This window comes from Archocentrus centrarchus, chromosome 17 (assembly GCF_007364275.1).
Source record: "Archocentrus centrarchus isolate MPI-CPG fArcCen1 chromosome 17, fArcCen1, whole genome shotgun sequence".
Classification (NCBI taxonomy): domain Eukaryota; kingdom Metazoa; phylum Chordata; class Actinopteri; order Cichliformes; family Cichlidae; genus Archocentrus; species Archocentrus centrarchus.
This window is the reverse complement of record NC_044362.1, coordinates 12,287,715-12,305,256: the sequence shown is the minus strand read 5'-3', so window position 1 is coordinate 12,305,256 and position 17,542 is coordinate 12,287,715. Positions and strand designations below refer to the sequence as shown.

General features: G+C 39.7%; 2 protein-coding genes across 2 annotated transcripts; both read left to right on the top strand.

Moving 5' to 3' along the window:
* Positions 1 to 1,196: 1,196 nt before the first annotated feature.
* Positions 1,197 to 5,963, top strand: marveld2l (MARVEL domain containing 2-like). The gene is made up of 6 exons (XM_030752520.1): positions 1,197 to 1,297; positions 2,297 to 3,469; positions 4,682 to 4,866; positions 5,020 to 5,191; positions 5,274 to 5,324; positions 5,652 to 5,963. The coding sequence occupies exons 2-6, from the start codon at positions 2,372 to 2,374 to the stop codon at positions 5,766 to 5,768; spliced, it is 1,623 nt and encodes a 540-aa protein (XP_030608380.1). The 5' UTR covers positions 1,197 to 1,297; positions 2,297 to 2,371; the 3' UTR covers positions 5,769 to 5,963.
* A 1,441-nt stretch (positions 5,964 to 7,404) lies between these two features.
* Positions 7,405 to 17,532, top strand: LOC115796302 (occludin-like). The gene is made up of 9 exons (XM_030752632.1): positions 7,405 to 7,626; positions 8,535 to 9,111; positions 9,449 to 9,652; positions 9,727 to 9,888; positions 14,469 to 14,617; positions 14,906 to 15,166; positions 15,847 to 16,018; positions 16,451 to 16,492; positions 17,083 to 17,532. The coding sequence occupies exons 2-9, from the start codon at positions 8,563 to 8,565 to the stop codon at positions 17,182 to 17,184; spliced, it is 1,641 nt and encodes a 546-aa protein (XP_030608492.1). The 5' UTR covers positions 7,405 to 7,626; positions 8,535 to 8,562; the 3' UTR covers positions 17,185 to 17,532.
* The last annotated feature ends 10 nt before the right edge of the window (positions 17,533 to 17,542 follow it).

The window sequence follows — 17,542 nt, the reverse complement described above, 5'->3', positions numbered from 1 at the left end:
TACTATTTTTAAACATAATCTTACATTGTCTTACAAATCACTTCCAGCCGAGTGGGTGTCTGTGGATGGCAGCATCAGATGGGGTTTAGCCCCATGCCCAGGGCTACTCATGGGCCTCACAACTCCCTACTGACTTGATAGAGTCGTTGGAATTTTCAGTTCATTGTACTGTGTGGGATATGAATACCGCAGTGTGTGTGTGTGTGTGTGTGTGTGTGTGTGTGTGTGTGTGTGTGTGTGTGTGTGTGTTTGTTTTCTGTAGGTGAAGATGGAGGGGAGGGGGGAGACTACAGCTGTCCTTGCCCCGAGCTGTCTCTACATAAAAATCTGCACTGTTTTGGAAGAATCACTGTGACGTCACACTACACAGCAGCAGTGATTCCTGGAATCAGATGTGGAGGGTTAAATGATACATAAAAAGTCATGTAGCGCAGTTTCATTGCTTATGAGAAGTGTTTCATTAACACTTTATGAATAGCCTGCAGTTTCATCTGCAACTAAATGTATTTTTTGAATTTAGCTGAGGGGACATAACTAATGTTGAAGCACAGATTTTAGCTGCTATTCACAGGTTTGAAAACAGCGCAACACTGAAAAGGTACGTGGGGAAGATAGCCACAGTAAATGGGTTGAAGAGACGAACCAAACTCAGAGGGAGCAGGAGAAGCACGGGAGCTTGCTGCCCTCTAGTGCCAAATACTCAGCTCCCAATCTAACACAATGTCACAGTTGAGATGAGAATGAATAATTCATAAATGGTTAGATGATAAAGCAGTATTGTATAGATGCAAGATATGAGATGTGACTGATAATATGGGGCTCTTATCATCTCTAAAAATAAGTGGAATCTTGTGGACAAACTACTGTTGTTGATAGTCTCGAGTGATATGCGTAATACTTTAAGAACTGCTGACATCCTGAGCTTTTGTGTGCACCCAGGAGTCCCTGATCCTGCATTAATTAGTAGATTGTGCACTTCTTTTTTTTTTTTAACCTTTTCTTATCAACAAAGCACCAACAACATGAACTCCACGAATGGCAGCAGTTTCAGCCACTCTCTCTCCCACAGATTAACCTGGCACTGCCAGTCAGCACCAGCGCAGGGGCGGTTCAGGTTTAATATTTAAGCTTTTAGTCCCACCTCATTTGTCCACGCACATTAGCCAATCTCCCTGCGTGAGTTAAACCAGGAGTGAGTCACCTGAGAGAGTGATCTGAGTGAGCCTGCTGGACAGGGCCCCTTAAAAAAAAATTTGAGAAACTACCATCTCTACATGACCAGAGAGTTGGGTTCAAGGTAAGCTGTTGGTTTGTTTGAAAAACAAATGTAGAATGTCCAGTCGGCGTTGCCTTTTTGACATGCAGTGATAGTATCCTGGCAGTAGTGAAGTATTTGGAGCAGCAGCCTGGTGTGAGTCACAACTCAGCCTAAACTCCTCTGTAATTAGACGAGCCGAAGCAGCAGCAGTCATGTTGGGGACCTTTTCAGAGTTGTTACACTGCAGCAGTTTCTGGTGTTTGTGTTGTGCTGATACAACGAATGGCTTTAACAGACATTTCCACTGATTTTGACCCGTGTGCTACAAACTACACTCTACTGCTATTAATTATATTGCAAGCAACACAACTGTGTTTTAGAAATCTTTATTTTCTTTCATCCAGGCTTCCCTTCATGTCCCTTCATTTTATAAATGTTCTCTAAGTTGCTATATATTTACAACTGGTTAAGTAGGTCTGCACATAAAATAACTCACCGTGTGCTGTTTGTGTTTAGTGGGAAGGATTTTTTTTTTTAACTATAGGCTGTAAAATTTTACTCTGTAGTAGGAACCCACAAATGATTACAGCACCCAATGCTACAGTTCCCTGTGCTCAGCCCATTGTTATGGTTTTATGGTCCACAACCTTAATGTTTTAGTTCTACATTATCTGTTTATGTTATGCAACTTTAACTTACACACACACTGTTTTCATTATGTTTCTATCTTAGGGTGTGAAATGAGCCTTGCACACACACACACACACACATATATATATATATATATATATATATATATATATATATATATATATGGTTCATTTTTTGTTTATATGCAACTTAAAGTAATGAGGAATGTTAAATAAAGCTCATACCTGACTTTTTTTAAAATCATATAAGAATCATTGTAGTCATGTTATAACATGAGTAAATGAGGTACACATGTTCATTATAGGAATGTACCATGATACCTATATTCATTATACAGCTGTTTGAATGCTATAGGCAGACTCCTAATATTGTTTTTGTTTCCCACAGCTTTGCTTCTTCTTGCTGTCTTGACGATCCTGTGATTACCTTTTTACCAATGAATGATCCAAATCAGCCCAAAGCATGAATGCATTCAAGAGACAAGACCACGAGAGTGTGGCCAGATCCACGGCCATTAAAGATCCGCCACTTCCTGTATGGGTTACTCACACACCCCCACCGGATAATATCACAAATAATGGTGAGGATGATACTGACTCCACAGGCCGTACATCCAGTTCTCCACCTTATGCTGAGAAAGAGAATGACAAAAAGGGGAGCCTTAAGAACAGATTGAAATCCCTCCTCCCTCAGTCATGGGGCAGAAAATGGGCAAAGGAAAGTGACTCTGAGGCCAGCACAACAGGTATCCAGATCCTACCCAATGGGACCAGAGTGAGCCCCCCTGTAAGTCCCTTGGTGGAGCGGCGGAACCTGGCTGAATCTCTGGGAGGCTCCAGTCAGAGCTCACATAAGCCTTTGTTAAGAGAGAGTCCCAGTGGTGATCTGTTTGGTCAGGACCCAGTAGAGGAATCTCTACTATCCAGCATCCACCCTGCAGAGTATTACGCTGAGAAGGTGGAGGTCTACAAGCAGAAGTACTCTTATTTGAAATCATGGCCAGGGTTGCTCAGGCTTCTGGCTGGACTTCAGCTGCTTTTTGGAGGTATGGTCTTTGCATGTGTCATTGCCTACATTCAGAAAGACAGTGAATGGTCCAACAGCTACGGACTCTATAATGGTATATACAACAATGGGATGGGTCTGTCTGGGTACAGCTACAGAGGCCCCATGACTCCTTTCATTCTAGCTGTAGCTGGAGCCTCGTGGATCATTACCCTGTCTCTCCTGGTGGTGGGAATGACAATGTACTATCGCACTATACTTCTCGACTCCCCATGGTGGCCCCTGACAGAGGCCTTCATCAACGTGGCACTGTTCCTGTTCTACATGGCAGCAGGGATAGTTTACCTGAACGACTTGAATCGTGGGGGTCTGTGCTACATAACAATAGGTGTTAACCCCATCGTGGCCAATCTGTGTCGGGTTGACGGTGGCCAGATTGCAGGAACAGCTTTCATCTTCATCAACATGACCATGTATCTAGGAAGCTTCCTGGTATGTCTGAAGATGTGGAGGCATGAAGCTGCACGTAGAGAGAGGCAGTATTTTGAGAACCAGGTACAGATTTTTACTCCTCTGTAAATGAATATGAAATACAAGCTCTTCTAAGTCTGAATATAAATTCATTTAAATGCTGTACATGAGAAGGTCTCCTCATGAATACAGAGGTACAGTTAAATTCACTGCATAAGGCAAATAGAGTGGAAACCTCACCTTTAAAGTGCTCGTCATCATAGTTTTTTTTTTTTTTCTCTCAAAGTTGATAAATATTTAATCAATTTCTTGTGTGGCTGGTCAGATAAAGGTTGGGCATCACTTGTCCACCTTTTGTCATCATTTTGCATTTTAAGTATAGTGTATTATGACAGTGAGGGATGTTACAAAAAAACAGCAAATGTACTGTGTGTAACTGTATTGTCAGTTTGTCCACAGCTAATTCCACCAGCTGATAAGGCCTTGAAGACATATTGAATTATGTTGCACCTGCAAATGTAGCTATCACCTGCATCCTTGGCACAAGGGCATAAAATGTGTGTGCATACACTATTTTGTCAGTAACAGTAACAATACTGAGAATGATAAAATAATGAGTACTGCTCCAATGACCATATTATTTTCCCACTGTCAGATTAACAAGCCTAAGAGCGCTATTGACTCTGTGACATGGCAGGTTTGGTAGAGCTAAATGAAAATATCGGTATAAGTGACAACAGAATGATCATTGTCATTGTTAGAGCCACTAACAACCAACTTAGTTACATAAATGTATCCAATAAGTAACCCCCTGCAAACATTTAAAACATAAAACAAGAATGAGGCAATTCAGTTTTCAGTGTTTTGCTGTTCCAGCTGTCAGCAACAACACCTGGGCCGGTGAAGAACAAACAAAACAATCGCATTACTATCACTGCACATCCTGACGTAGCCTAACCAGTAAATATGTGTCTATATAAACATGAACAATACAATCTTCTGCAATGGCATGTTGGGCTTTATGCATAACTGAAGACAAATAAGAAATGATGAGAAGCCAGAGTAATTGTCCTGATGAGAGAATGCAGCTTTTCAAAATAAAAGATTGGCCATGTATTTTTTCCCCTTCAGTTTCTCAGACACTTTTTAAATTTAACATCTAGATCTTTAAACATCTGTTAAAAAAAAGCAACAACAAAAAAAAAGCCTTCATCTAAGCACATGTCTGTATAGTTATTAGAACAACTCATTTGTTTCTTTTATATTTGCTGAATGATATTTTTCTTTCACCTTCAGCCCCAGGAGGAGTTTCACCAGTCCATCCCACTCACTCCAGTAAAACCAAAACGCATATCATTCAAGGATGAAATTGATAAAGGTCTGAATAAAGATTATATCAACCAGGATAAACGCCCTCTTGAGGTCTACAAGAGCCCGGTCAGTCTAAGCCCCAAAGTGCACATCATTGCAGACTACATCATGTAAGTTAACATTTAAACTGTGCGTGTTGTTGATAAATCAGATTGTTAGTTTGGACTTTTGGAATAATGTCTTTCTGTCTAAATACTGTAGTATCATTAGTGCATACACAAACATGCAAAGAATCAATGTTACCATGCCTTTTTTGTCTGTAGCAAGTATCCAGAGATCAGCTGTGTGGAGGAAAGGGACAAATACAAAGCAGTTTTCAATGATCAGTATCAGGAATACAAAGACCTTCACAAAGACATCAGCGCTACTCTCAGTAAGTTCAGAGAGCTGGATGCCATGATGAAACGACTCCCCAGAGAAGCAAATAGCACAGAGGTGAGATCTATACGAGCCTTCCAGGTGATAATTAATCGCCTTTTGTACACAGACATTAATTATCACTCTGCTTTTCATACAGGAGCAACACAGGATTCAAAGACTTTTAAAGAAGTATCAGGAGAAAAGGAATGTAAGTGACACAGTCGTTTTTGTTTTTGTTTTTTAAATAAGAGGAGAAACCACAATTTTTGCAGCTGCATGTTCTGGATCAATTGTAGCAATTTTAACATTTAACCAGAGCGGTATTAGACTTCTGTGTGTGAAAATGCCCAGGTAATGTTCATTTTTATTTTATAACTGTCTGCTGATGCAAATAATATAGATTCCTTCACAGATTGTTGCTAATTCTGAAAATTCCCATTTAACACAGATCAGTTACAGAATGAATGAGGCAAGACAGTTTTGCAATAGAGTTTGCAGCCATTAATCAACAGATTGTTGTGTACTTCTTTCACAGGACCCTGCTTTCTTGGAGAAACAGGAACGCTATGACTACTTGAAAGCTAAGTTAAGCCACATAAAAAACAGAATCCGTGCTTTTGACCAGGAAACCGTGTCAAATGCTCAGACGTGAAAAAGAGCAGAAATGTCTGCAGCAACTGATGAACAGATGAAACAACACAATTTTTTAAAATCTTTGTGTTCCTGTTTTGAGCAACAGACCGTGTTCTTCCTTCTGGACAAAACGGATTATTATGCATCATTGTGTAATCATATTAAATGAGGTCAAAGTTGACACAAATTTTGTATTATGACTTAATTAAATTACATGGACTACAACATTTTTCAACCTTTATTTTACCAGGTAAAATATTGCAATATGTTTCTATAATAAAGTTTTTAAAACTGTATCCATTGTGTTCTGGTATTTATTTGCCTTTTCTCTTTTCTTCAATAGGCATCACAGCAAAAAACAAAAAAAACAAAAAAAAAGTCATCTGTTATCAGATGGATAAAACTGTTTAAGAGTTTTGGAAACTGCCAATCTTAGCGCCACTACTTGCTTACTACAAGTGACGAGAAAAACTAAAAAATTTTTAAATTTATTGCTTGTAATAAATTTTGTAGATTACATCGTTTCTCTGCTTCTAAAATGGTAAATAAGAGAATGAAACAAAATATATCCAAAATGTATTGTAAAGTAACTCGACTCAAAAATATTTGTCTTATACACCTGTCAATATTTAGTTAACATAAACCGCAGTAGACACTTGTGCATCTTTTCTTGTGTCATTTACATCCTTTACAACGAATTCACACACTCACTGGCCATGCTATTAGGTACACCTTGCTAGCACCAGGTTGGACTCTTTTTTGCCTTCACAACTGCCTTAATTCTTTGTTGTATAGAATCAACAAAGTGCTGGAAACATTTCTCAGAGATTTTGGTCCATGTTGATATGATAGCATCACACAGCTGCTGCAAATTTGTCTGCTGAGCATCCATGATGTGAATCTCCAGTTCCACCACATCCCAAAGGTGCTCTGTTGGATTGAAGAACTCCCCCTCACTGGATATTTTCTCTTTTTCAGATTATTCCCTGTAAACCACAGAGATGGTTGTGCGGCAAAATCCCAGCAGATCAGCAGTTTGTGAAATACTCACACCAGCCTGTCTGGCACCAACAGCCATGCCACGTTCAAAGTCACTTATGTCACTTTTTCTCCATCCTGATGCTTAGTTTGAACTTCGGCAGGTCATCTTGACCGTGTCTACATGCCTAAATGCACTGTCATGTGATCGAGCAGTTGAAGAGGTGTACCTAATGAAATGACCGGTCAGTGTAGATGGAAAGAAATCTGATAACAGGTGAGGTGGAGGATTGTTGAACTACTTTACACGTGATCCAGCCGTACTTTCAGTGACGGTTTAGGGGCAAACAACTGCCTCAGTCAATAAAACAGTAGTTACACACTTATTATTATAGTTTTTGGTTAGGCATTATTCTGTATGGCATAAAGTATGAATCATAGATCATATGATTCATACTTTATACCATAATGTTATTATTATAAACATCTATATTGACATCTATATTATTTAAAACATCTATCAAAAAGGTTTCAGTCTAATGTGTGGACTAGGCTGTAAAACAGGAGGTTATACTTAACGTGGAGGCCGTAAACTTGAATATGAATGTAGCAGGAGGGTATAAACTATCAGAGAGCACGTGGGACACGCTGATCGTTAGCGCGTGAACTGTGTCCCTGCTGAGACACTGGGTATCTCCGCAGGGTGCACGGTGCGTAAAGCTGCTCCGAAACGTGCATTGTTTTGAAAGTATCCATCCATTAAAATAATGACGAAGCTGACGGTCATTGACAGGGTGTAAACCGGACGCTCGGATGGTAGACAGGAATCATGCGCGGCGCGGTTTAAGGACAGCTGAGTTTGACGGGTTAAAAGGTTGTGAGCTTTCCACAGTGCTTGGGTAAGTTGTGTAACAGATATGTTCCTGTTGATTGATTTCTGAAGTTTTCACATTTAAAGAGAATAGTTTATATTATTAGTTGTCCAGTTAACCTCGTTGAGGTGCTGAATGTTTAAAGAAAAGCCCCGGGCACTAACAGTGGAGTGTAAAACATTTTTGGACCAAATAAAGTGTTCATGTTTTACACTCAGAGTGTAAGTGGACAGGAGAATAGTTCTGGGTTGAACTGGAATTAACCACTTTTAATAGGAAGATGTTAAATTTTGAGTAAATAGCACACAGCGAGTCACAGTAAAAGAGAAGTACGTGAGCTTGCTTTGCTGTGTTGCTGTTGTATCATAGGTTTAAATCAAACCGGAAAAGTTAAAGTTCTGGGTTTGTGTTGTACCTTCCCCTGTCCTGGCGCTCAGCAGGTGCGCACGGGTAACATGCAGCACAGGGGAGGGAATACGCCTGTGCTTCTCCCCTGCTGAAAACAGCACGCATGGCTGCTCTGCCTCACCTCTTATCTGCTGTCTGTTTGAATAATTGAAGCGTGTTGGGTTGAATTCGTTGGAGTGATGAAGTGTGGGTCAGCTATACTAGAGACGGTTCAGGGACCGGCTGAGGTGAAAGTGGTGGATGCTGTTTAGCAGAAAATGGTGCTTTTAAGTAAAACCTAGTTACATAAATTAGTGCTTAAAGGAACAGGGAAAATGAGTTTCAAGTGAATTCATATTTTATATTTTGAAAGTCATTTTACTCATCAAAGTATCCCAGCACAGGACCAGGACGGTAAAAGACTGGAATTGGTCAATTTAGCACCTTTAAAACTGCTATTAAATGCATTAATTCCTAGTGTTAAGATATGTAGGCACAAGGCATTTACCCTTGTTTTAATTTTGTCTCTTTTTTAACCCCACTTCCAGGTGAAATTGCAGAATTATCTACTAAACCATGTATGAGCCTAAGTACTATGATAGCCCCCCTGTGTACAGCCCACCTTACAGCACTGCCTCCCACAGCTTCTATCCCCCAAGGAGTGTCCATTCCCCCCGGAGCCAGAATGTCCCCTGCACCTATGCACTTCCACCAGATTCCTACTATGTGGAGGGGAAGCCTCAACACTTCTACCGCTGGTTCTCACCTCCCGGCTTTGTCAAGACCTTCCAAGGAGCCACAGTGCTCATGTGTTTCCTCATCTTTGCCTGTGTAGCTTCAACTTTGGTGTGGGACTTGAATCGATTTGGGTATGGTGGCTACGGTGTTGTTGATACTGGAGGTGTTGGAGGGTTGGGGGCAGGATACTATGGAGGTAGCTACGGCTATGGCAGCTCCTACATGACGCCTCAGTCTGCCAAGGCAGCAATGATTTCGATGGCTGCCATCAACTTCCTGGTTTCACTGGGGTTCTTGGTGGCGAGTTTCTCACGATCACGGAGAATACGGGGATGCAGGTTTTACCTCACTGTGTTCATCTGTGATATCATCTTAGCTGTCCTTCAGGTGAGTCTGTCTCACCAAAAAAATAAATAAATCAAGTCATAAAGATATTCTGAGTCATTCATTGCAATTATTTTGCATTGCATTTGTCCTTTGTCAGCTACTCATTTCCATCAAATCACTTTGATCAGCACTAACAGATTATTATCGAGGTAGTGTAACAAGGGGAAAAAAGGACAGCTAAAGTATTTCAAGTGATTCTCAGGGAAGAGAGTGGGAGTAGGAACAAGATGAGAATTTTGTATTTGTGAATGTGTGGCATTGACAGCTTTGTTCAGGGATCATTCCGAAATCACTTAAACGATTGTTGTGATTAATTTGCTTCTGATTTGTCTTCTAGGGCATCATTGACATCATCTTTGTGATCGGGGTGAACCCGATGTCTCAGAGCTCACAGAGCGTGTTGTACAACCCCATGCTCATGATGTGTCAGAGCATGCAGGGCAGCCCCAGCCTCAGCGGCAGTCTGGGGGCCGGTTTCCCCGGGGGGTTCCCCATGTACAATCAATACCTGCACCACTACTGCTACATGGACCCTGAGGAGGTTAGAGGGAGTATTCTATTTCAGTCTGTTATATTTTATTCTGTCTTATTCTGAAGTTCACCCTCTTTCCTCAGGCAGTGGCATTTGTGTTGGGTCTTCTGGTGGTGCTGGCTTTGTCGTTTTCTGCTTACTATGCCTACAAGACCCGCAGCAAGATTTGGCATCATGGAAAAGCTAACATCTACTGGGACGAGCCCCTGGTCAGGCCATCAGAGGGGCAGGATATACAAGACTGGGTGAGTAAAGCCTCATATTTTATTTGGGAATTATTGATTATCAGCTGGGTATTAAAAAAAAGTCCATTAATAACAAAACAAAAATTAAGAATTATTTTTATAACTACAGTTAGAGTGACATCACTTGCTTTTTGCAGCTACCAGCACCTGTGAATTCCCAGCATTTATATATATTAACTGTTAAAGTGACAGTGAGAAATGAGTTTCACAAACTCATGTTACCTGCTGATGTTGACTCAAAGGATACTGGTGTTGATCCTTGGCACAGCTAGGTTTCACTCTGACTGATGATTAACCAGACCAATGATAAGAGGCACATAGAAACCATATAAGAATGACAGTCAGGCAGCATTACATAGTTCTTTGAGACAGGAACAGATCAGGAGACTCATAAAGTAATTCATTTTGTGGTTTAGGGCAAAGTTTGAAGTTTCAGTTTGTTGTAACAGACGCAGTCAGAGAAGGATTCATTTAGAACCAGAAAAATGTGTAATGAACACTTTTCTTTTTTTTTACTAATAGAAACTGCAGTTGTCCCTGAATAAAATTACTATTACATTATTTGGTGAAACTGGCCTAGAACTGTAGAAAGTTTAAAATTAACAAATCAAGTTCAGCTGTCAAAATGCTGCTCTCATTTACTGGTGTTTTTTTTACACCACTTTTTTATACACTTACAGATTTACAACATATTACATTATATATTACATCATGCATCAACAAAGACTGCGATAACACTGTTAGTTATTTTTTTCACTGACATTATTCTCTAGCTAATGAGCCAAAAACATCAGGAATCAGAACAACATCCATCTAAAGAAATGGCCCTGAACTCACAGCTTGACAGATTCTTAAATTTTATCCATGAGATAAGATACCTGCTTCCCTGTAGGTATGATGTAGATCACATTACACTGTTGCTGTTATTTGTGCCATATTGGCTTCTTAAAATTCTGTATAGTTTACATAAATTATGACTTAGAAACTAAAAAAAACAACTGAAACCTGAGACAGACTTTTAAAAAAAAAGGTGCAGCCTCATAATAAACTCTTCTCTGTAATGGACAGCACCATTTTTTTCTCCAGGTGTGCGACCTCTTCCGGCTGTTTGAATAATGATTTTATCTACAGAAAAAAACTAGTTTCAATTTGGACACGTCTAGTCATTCAATGGTTTTTCATTAATTATATTCATTTCTACATTGTAGAAGAGTCCTGAAGATATCAGAACATTTAACATGGTAATTTTCATGTCACAGTAATTTTGGACTTTTAATGATTTCTTTGTTCTTTTTCCAGAGTGGAGTGATTGACCAGCATACAGCTTTAATAACTTTAAAAAACAAGAGTTGGGTGCACAAATTTGATTTTATTTTGGATTTTCTCTGATCCGAACAGTGTCAAAAGTATATATACAGACTCAACTAATACCTCACTAATATTTGGCTAAATGTTTCATAGCAGGTTGGACCTCAACCTGATGGTTTTAGTAGCCATCAACAAGCTTCTGGCCTAATTCTGGCTGGACCACTGTTCTTGGCAGAATTGGTAGAGATCATTTAAACTGGTTGGTTTCCAGCTTTTAAGGTTGTTTTCTCTCATCTGAGGATGACAGTTTGGGTCTTCTTCCAGACCTTGGCAAAGCGGTGGCGCATCCCAACAACTTGTATCACATACAATTTTTTGATCTTGGACACTGCAGCTGTTTAAAAATGGCTCCAAGAGACCTTTCCTGGGTAAACCTACAATTATCCTTCTTAGATCTTCACTGAGTTCCTTGTACTTTTCCATTGTTCTGAGTATGATTGCTGTCAAACAAATCCTTTTTATGCTGGCAAAGAGAAACCAGTTGTCATCAATCATGATCACTAACGAGAAGTTAATAGGGCTTGGCCGTGTCAAGATAAAGACAATATAGAACCTTCAGCACCACTTAATAAAAGATTTCAGTGAGTGTGTGTATATATTTGAGGCTTTATGTATATTTTTGATCTTGTGTCGATTGGAGAAATTCAAACTTGTCCACCTAACTCATGTTTTTTAAAGTCATTAAATATGTGAGTTGTGTAATCATTCCACCCTGGAAAAAGAACAGTTCAAAGAAATCATTAAAAGCCCCAAATTACCATAACATTCAGACCCGTGATGAGTGCATATAAACTTCTAACCGCAACTGTATGCACTAAGCAAAAACAAAAAAATGTAAACAAAGCATTCCTTCAAGCAGCTACTTTGCTTTGATAACAGGTTTGCACCACAATTCATTCTAACAACCAGCTTCGTGAGGTTAGCTTTAATTTTTTCCAGCAGTCTTGAAGGAGCTCCTTCCGGCCGGGTCATCTACTGTAATACTCCAGCACTTTGCTCTTGATCAGCTGCCCTTTACAGAGCTCACAGAGTCTTGAGGTGTACTTTGGCTCACTGTCCTGTTGAAGCACAAATCACAGTCTCACTTACAGTAATGTAAACCATATGTTTCAGCAATATGTTGGATTCAACACACAAACATACACACATTAACTCCTCCACAGTATGTTTCTCAGAGACACTACTATGCAATACCATGTAATTCAAAAAAAGAATGATTTAGCCCTTTGGGGGTTTTATGGAAGTCTGTATCAATGAAAGGATCAAGCATTTCACAAGAAAAAGGGTCCGTATTGGATCTCCAGATTGAGAACCATTCTCCGAGCTCATCAGTGCTCCAGCATTTAGCAAGTATTCACGCTGGTTTGTGACTCTGTGCTGTTTGTGCTTCACAGTAGTAGTGTGATGCAGCATTTAGCAGTGATTAATCTATTAGAGTAGCCATGTGGCATGACTGTATCAGGTCCAGCATGGGGAGCAGGGGAAGCAACGTATTCAATAAGTTCGGCAAAGTCTTGGCCTACATTCTGCCTATCAGTGCAAAGCCTATACTGAGTGGCTTCATAGAGAGGCAGGCCCTATTCTGGGGCACTCTTGTATCGCACTGAAGATGCTTGCCTTGCAGGAAGGCATATATAATGTATGTGGCATGTATAATGAATAAAAGGGGTTGAGTTGCCTCTGTGTTGCTGTGTGAATCCCTACAGAGTGTGGTGGCACTAAATGATTCAGTCTGTGAAGGGGCTGCTACACACTACTGCAGATTAGACTCCTGGCTAATATGTAATTTCCCCTGGTTTTGTGCTACATTTTCATTTAGCATGACTGGAAAATGGAGATAATTGAGAGAAGAATACATGAAAAGTAGATTAAAAGCAAATGCAATATTTGAAAACTGCGTGTTGCTTATGTTGAATTTTAAAAAAGGGGTTTTTTTTTAATCAGCATCAGGAGCTACCCCAGAGTCAAATAGATGGCAAGACCTCCTGTAAAGAAAAGACTATCTCAAGGTCACAGAGATATTTTATGGTGATGATTGTTTACTTTATGTTGCAGACATTACTTACAAACTGCCACAATAATGAGTCAAAGCAGTCACTAAAGACCTCTTTCCAGGGTTAATTTCTAAGTTTTAATATATTGCAACCTTTTATATACAGCGCGATCATTTAATTAGAAGTACTTGCAGATTTAGCCAGTAATTAAAACAGAACTTTAAAAATAATTGTGATGGCTGGATTAGACAATAACAGCTGAATGTGCTCCTTTCTGCCGCAGTGGATCAGATTCCTCGCAGCTTTCCTCTAGTTTTTTTTACTTCATATAGGGGATTGTCTTGCAGCCACACATTCATAAGATCTATTTCACTGACTGCATTTTTCAAACATCAGCTCACCAGACCTTTATGCTGTGTGACTGCACTCTGTTACAGAAATAGGTCAGACAAGACTTCATTAATGATGCATATCACAGTGGATCAAATGAGGCATAATGCCATTTCAGTGTTTGATATTCTGTGCATCATATAAGGATGTTTTCTTTCGACAGTGGTTGCAGCAGCTGTTACACTGTAGGTGCTAAAATATCTGTTTGATAAGCACATGTGACTTCACTGCAGTGCTGATGATGATACTGATGTTCACGCACCCTCACACTGTTAACGCTCTGGTAAAATGCATCTCGCATCAGATGGAGCTGAGAATTTACTGTGCGTGTGTGTCCTTTGAAGTAATTGCCCCTGTTAGCTGTTGAAAGAAATGCAGAGATGATTTTAGGTGAGCCGAAGATCAACCCGAAAACCTGGAGGAGGACTTCTTCTCTCTAAAGGCTGAATGGATATTAAAGCTGTCATGCTGTCACGCTGGGGCCAAGGCCAGCGTTTGTGTCTGTCCTTGTATCAGTCTGGCTACATGGAAGCATGTCTGGCAGTGGCACACCGTCTTTCAGCCAAGTGTTTTTTAGCAGTGTGGAGAACCCTCCAGTTCTGCACTTCACTGCTTAGGCAACAGATTCAGTGGAAGGTTTTCTTTCCAGCTTAAAAAAAAAATACATATCCCAACTTTGGGGGATTATCTCATTTATATCATCATGTTAAATATGGCATTATGTTACTCAGTACTAAAATACATAGATAAAGACATTATGTCATTCAAGCCGCAGGTCCTGAAAGTAAATAAATGGATTATGATTTGAGTCTCCGGATATTGACTTAGGTGAATCATGTTGGAGAAGTGCGCAGCGCCCAGCAGGCACCGACTGTTGTGTCAGAGAGAGCGGCGCCAGACCTGAGGGTGGAGAACAGTGTGGTCTCCTACGCCAAAGCAGTCAGCATCCACAGTGAGGGAAATTATAAAATCAACAGGTGGGTGATGTTTGCAGCAGATGAGTCTGTGACGCACACTAAGGTGTAGTCCATGTCCAAATAACAAGACACATTACAAAAACTCTCCTGAGCCTTAACACACAAACACACACACACACACACACACACATCTTACTTCCTATGAGGACAGTGGCTGATGCCTGATGTTTGGCTGCTAATCCAATGATTAAATAGAAAGAATAAGAAACACATTGTCTTCCCAGTGTCAAACACATCAGTTATGTTGATCTGTTTCCTGAGCTTCACTTAAGTCTTGATTTTCCATAGTTTCTCTGCAAACAGCAGCAAGACCCATGGTGCTGAGCCTTTGTACCAAAACAGCAGGGCCATAGTTTGCCCCAGCAGCTCTTCAGATGAGAGTGACAGCAGGAGGAGGCCTCCTCCTTATTATGTGAAGAAGGAACAGAGGAAGGACAAAGAACCAATACCTGCTGCTCGGGCAATAATTGAGTCCCAGTATGAAACTGGTTACACCACAGGAGACACCGGCAACGGGCTGGACCGAGACCACACAGATTACCTCCACAGGTAAGCTGATGCTCTACTGCCACTTAATGCTGAAACCTCAGTGAGTTCACCATGTGAGAAAGTGTTTAGTTGAGGCAAGTGAAGCTTCAGGGGTGTTCATTTAAATAATAAATAAACAAACAGGAACTATAAGATATAGTCTTAAACATCAAATTAGAAGAGTAAATGAGCTTTTATTTTAAAAAATATTTTCAGTTGTATAATGTTAAAAAGATGCAAAGAAGTCTGACGAGTGAGAGCATTGATGTTCTCGTTCAGATGCTTTTTCTTCCTTTTAGCAATCTCTTTTTTTAGGCAGGAATGAGACAAAGTTAAAAAATGTTAAATATCAGAGTAGATGTTGACTAAGCAAGAAAAATTAGCACTGGTGTCAGTTTTTAAAAATCCCCTTTGGTTATACTCACATGTAAGTGAAGATCATGCCCTGAGGCTTAACTATGTTCTAATCAGTCACATCTTTAAATAAGAAAAATGACACAGTATTTATATGATTTTAGAGTAAAATACAGTAATATCAGAAAGAACTGCTCAGGATTACAACTGCCTTTAAGGCAGTTTAGCTAATTTAATACTGGTGGAGATACTGGTGAAAAGCTCATTCCCCTTTGTATCTGCCTCTGCCCCAATAATTATGTATTATGTAACAATGATTTCATGTCTCGATATTAACATTGTTCCAGGCTGTACCCAGAGATAACTTCAGATGAGCAACGCAGGAAATACAAGAAGGAGTTTGACTCAGATCTTTCCTGCTATAAGAGACTCTGTAGCGAGCTAGATGACATCAGTGACCAGATGCACAAATTGAGTCGAGAACTGGACGCACTGGACGAAGACTCCACAAAGTACCAGGTGAAGAAAAACAAGAGGAAGGTGCATCAAGTGGAAAAGCTTAGGGCAGACTGCCAGGAGAATATACTGGACAGTCATGGCTGTGGCTTTTATATTCATGTATTTGTCATTTATTTATATATTTATCTGTTGTTCCACCATCAAGGTGGAAAGTTGAGGCCTTGACAGTAAACAAGACTACACAAAGAATTTGTGAAATTTGGACATAGAAAATCCACATGGCGTTAAATAAGCAAAAGAAGGGATGGATGGGTGGATGGATGGATGGATGGAAGGATGGACGGATGAACGGTTAAAGTCATTCAGAATAATGTTTTACTTTAATATACTATGTCTATAATCTAATATGTGTATAAAATATATACTATAATATATTATTTCACAATTTCCCAGCATAAAGTCATCAAAAATCTTTTTTTTTTTCCTTTTTAGGGTGTGGCAGATGAATATAACCGACTGAAAGACCTTAAAAGAGTGAGTATAATAAGATCTGTCATGTCATAATGTAAAGTTTGCAAAGTACTTTATTATTCTTTACTTTCTAGCTGAGAGATGCTGAGCAAACAAACTTAAAATCATAGACTGTATATAAAAGATGGACATGGCCGCTGTGCCATCACTCATTTCTCAGTGAAGATGCGCTGTGAAGCCTCAAGCCGAACATTTTTGCCAAAATCATCTTAGCTTTTTGGAACCATCATTCTTGCATGTATTTCTCTTATAATGTTTCTGGGTGCAGTGACTACCTGTAGTCAGTTAGTAGTTACCTGGCAACCTCACTAAATTTAAATTCACACTGAAACAGCCCGGTCTGGGGGGGCTTTCTGTGGACTAAAACAAGTTATGATATGTTTACATAATTATACAATCATAGCTAGCCGTTTTACAATCATAATGTTAAGCTAAGTTAAGTGTCTCCTGGTTCTAGAATATCTTTACAGAACACAGAACAAATGCTGAAATAAATTTAATAAATACATTCCTCAAAATGTTACAAGTATTCTACTGCAATGCAGTACTACTACAACTGATAATATTGATATATTTTTTGTCAATTTTCCTAGACGCCTGAGTATCAAGCAAAGAAAAAGCAGAGCAAAGAACTTCGGCAAAAACTTTTCCACATCAAACGTCTGGTGAAAATCTATGACCAAGGTTTTTGCTAGTGTACATTATTCATCTGCCCAGAAAAGTGTAGTCAAGACACAAGACTTCATCCAGCATTTAGCAGCTTTGCTTGGGCTCCTTTTTCCCCCTCACTGGCCACACAGAACCTCCCAGCATGTTGGCCCTAATGTGGTCCTACAGTCAGTGAACCTCAAGTGCAGCTGTCAGAATACAGCATCTAATCGTCTTCATCGTTTTAACGCAAACAGCATAACAATGCAGCACTGTTGATGCCTGTCATATTTAAGTATCAGATTTCTCTTTCAGTTGTAATTTAATTGAAATAAATGACAAATGTTATGTATGACTATATTGGAACACAAGCAAATAAACCCACAATGGAACTCCTCAGTCTAT

What these genes read in the sequence shown, in the direction of transcription:
- LOC115796302 (XM_030752632.1), top strand. Translation starts at nt 8,563, where the DNA reads ATGTATGAGCCTAAGTACTATGATAGCCCCCCTGTGTACAGCCCACCT. An exon ending in GCTACATGGACCCTGAGGAG is followed by an intron (nt 9,653 to 9,726) that starts GTTAGAGGGAGT and finishes CTCTTTCCTCAG; the next exon opens with GCAGTGGCATTTGTGTTGGG. An exon ending in AAGACTCCACAAAGTACCAG is followed by an intron (nt 16,019 to 16,450) that starts GTGAAGAAAAAC and finishes TTTCCTTTTTAG; the next exon opens with GGTGTGGCAGATGAATATAA.
- marveld2l (XM_030752520.1), top strand. Translation starts at nt 2,372, where the DNA reads ATGAATGCATTCAAGAGACAAGACCACGAGAGTGTGGCCAGATCCACG. An exon ending in GGCAGTATTTTGAGAACCAG is followed by an intron (nt 3,470 to 4,681) that starts GTACAGATTTTT and finishes TTTCACCTTCAG; the next exon opens with CCCCAGGAGGAGTTTCACCA. An exon ending in ATCATTGCAGACTACATCAT is followed by an intron (nt 4,867 to 5,019) that starts GTAAGTTAACAT and finishes TTTTGTCTGTAG; the next exon opens with CAAGTATCCAGAGATCAGCT.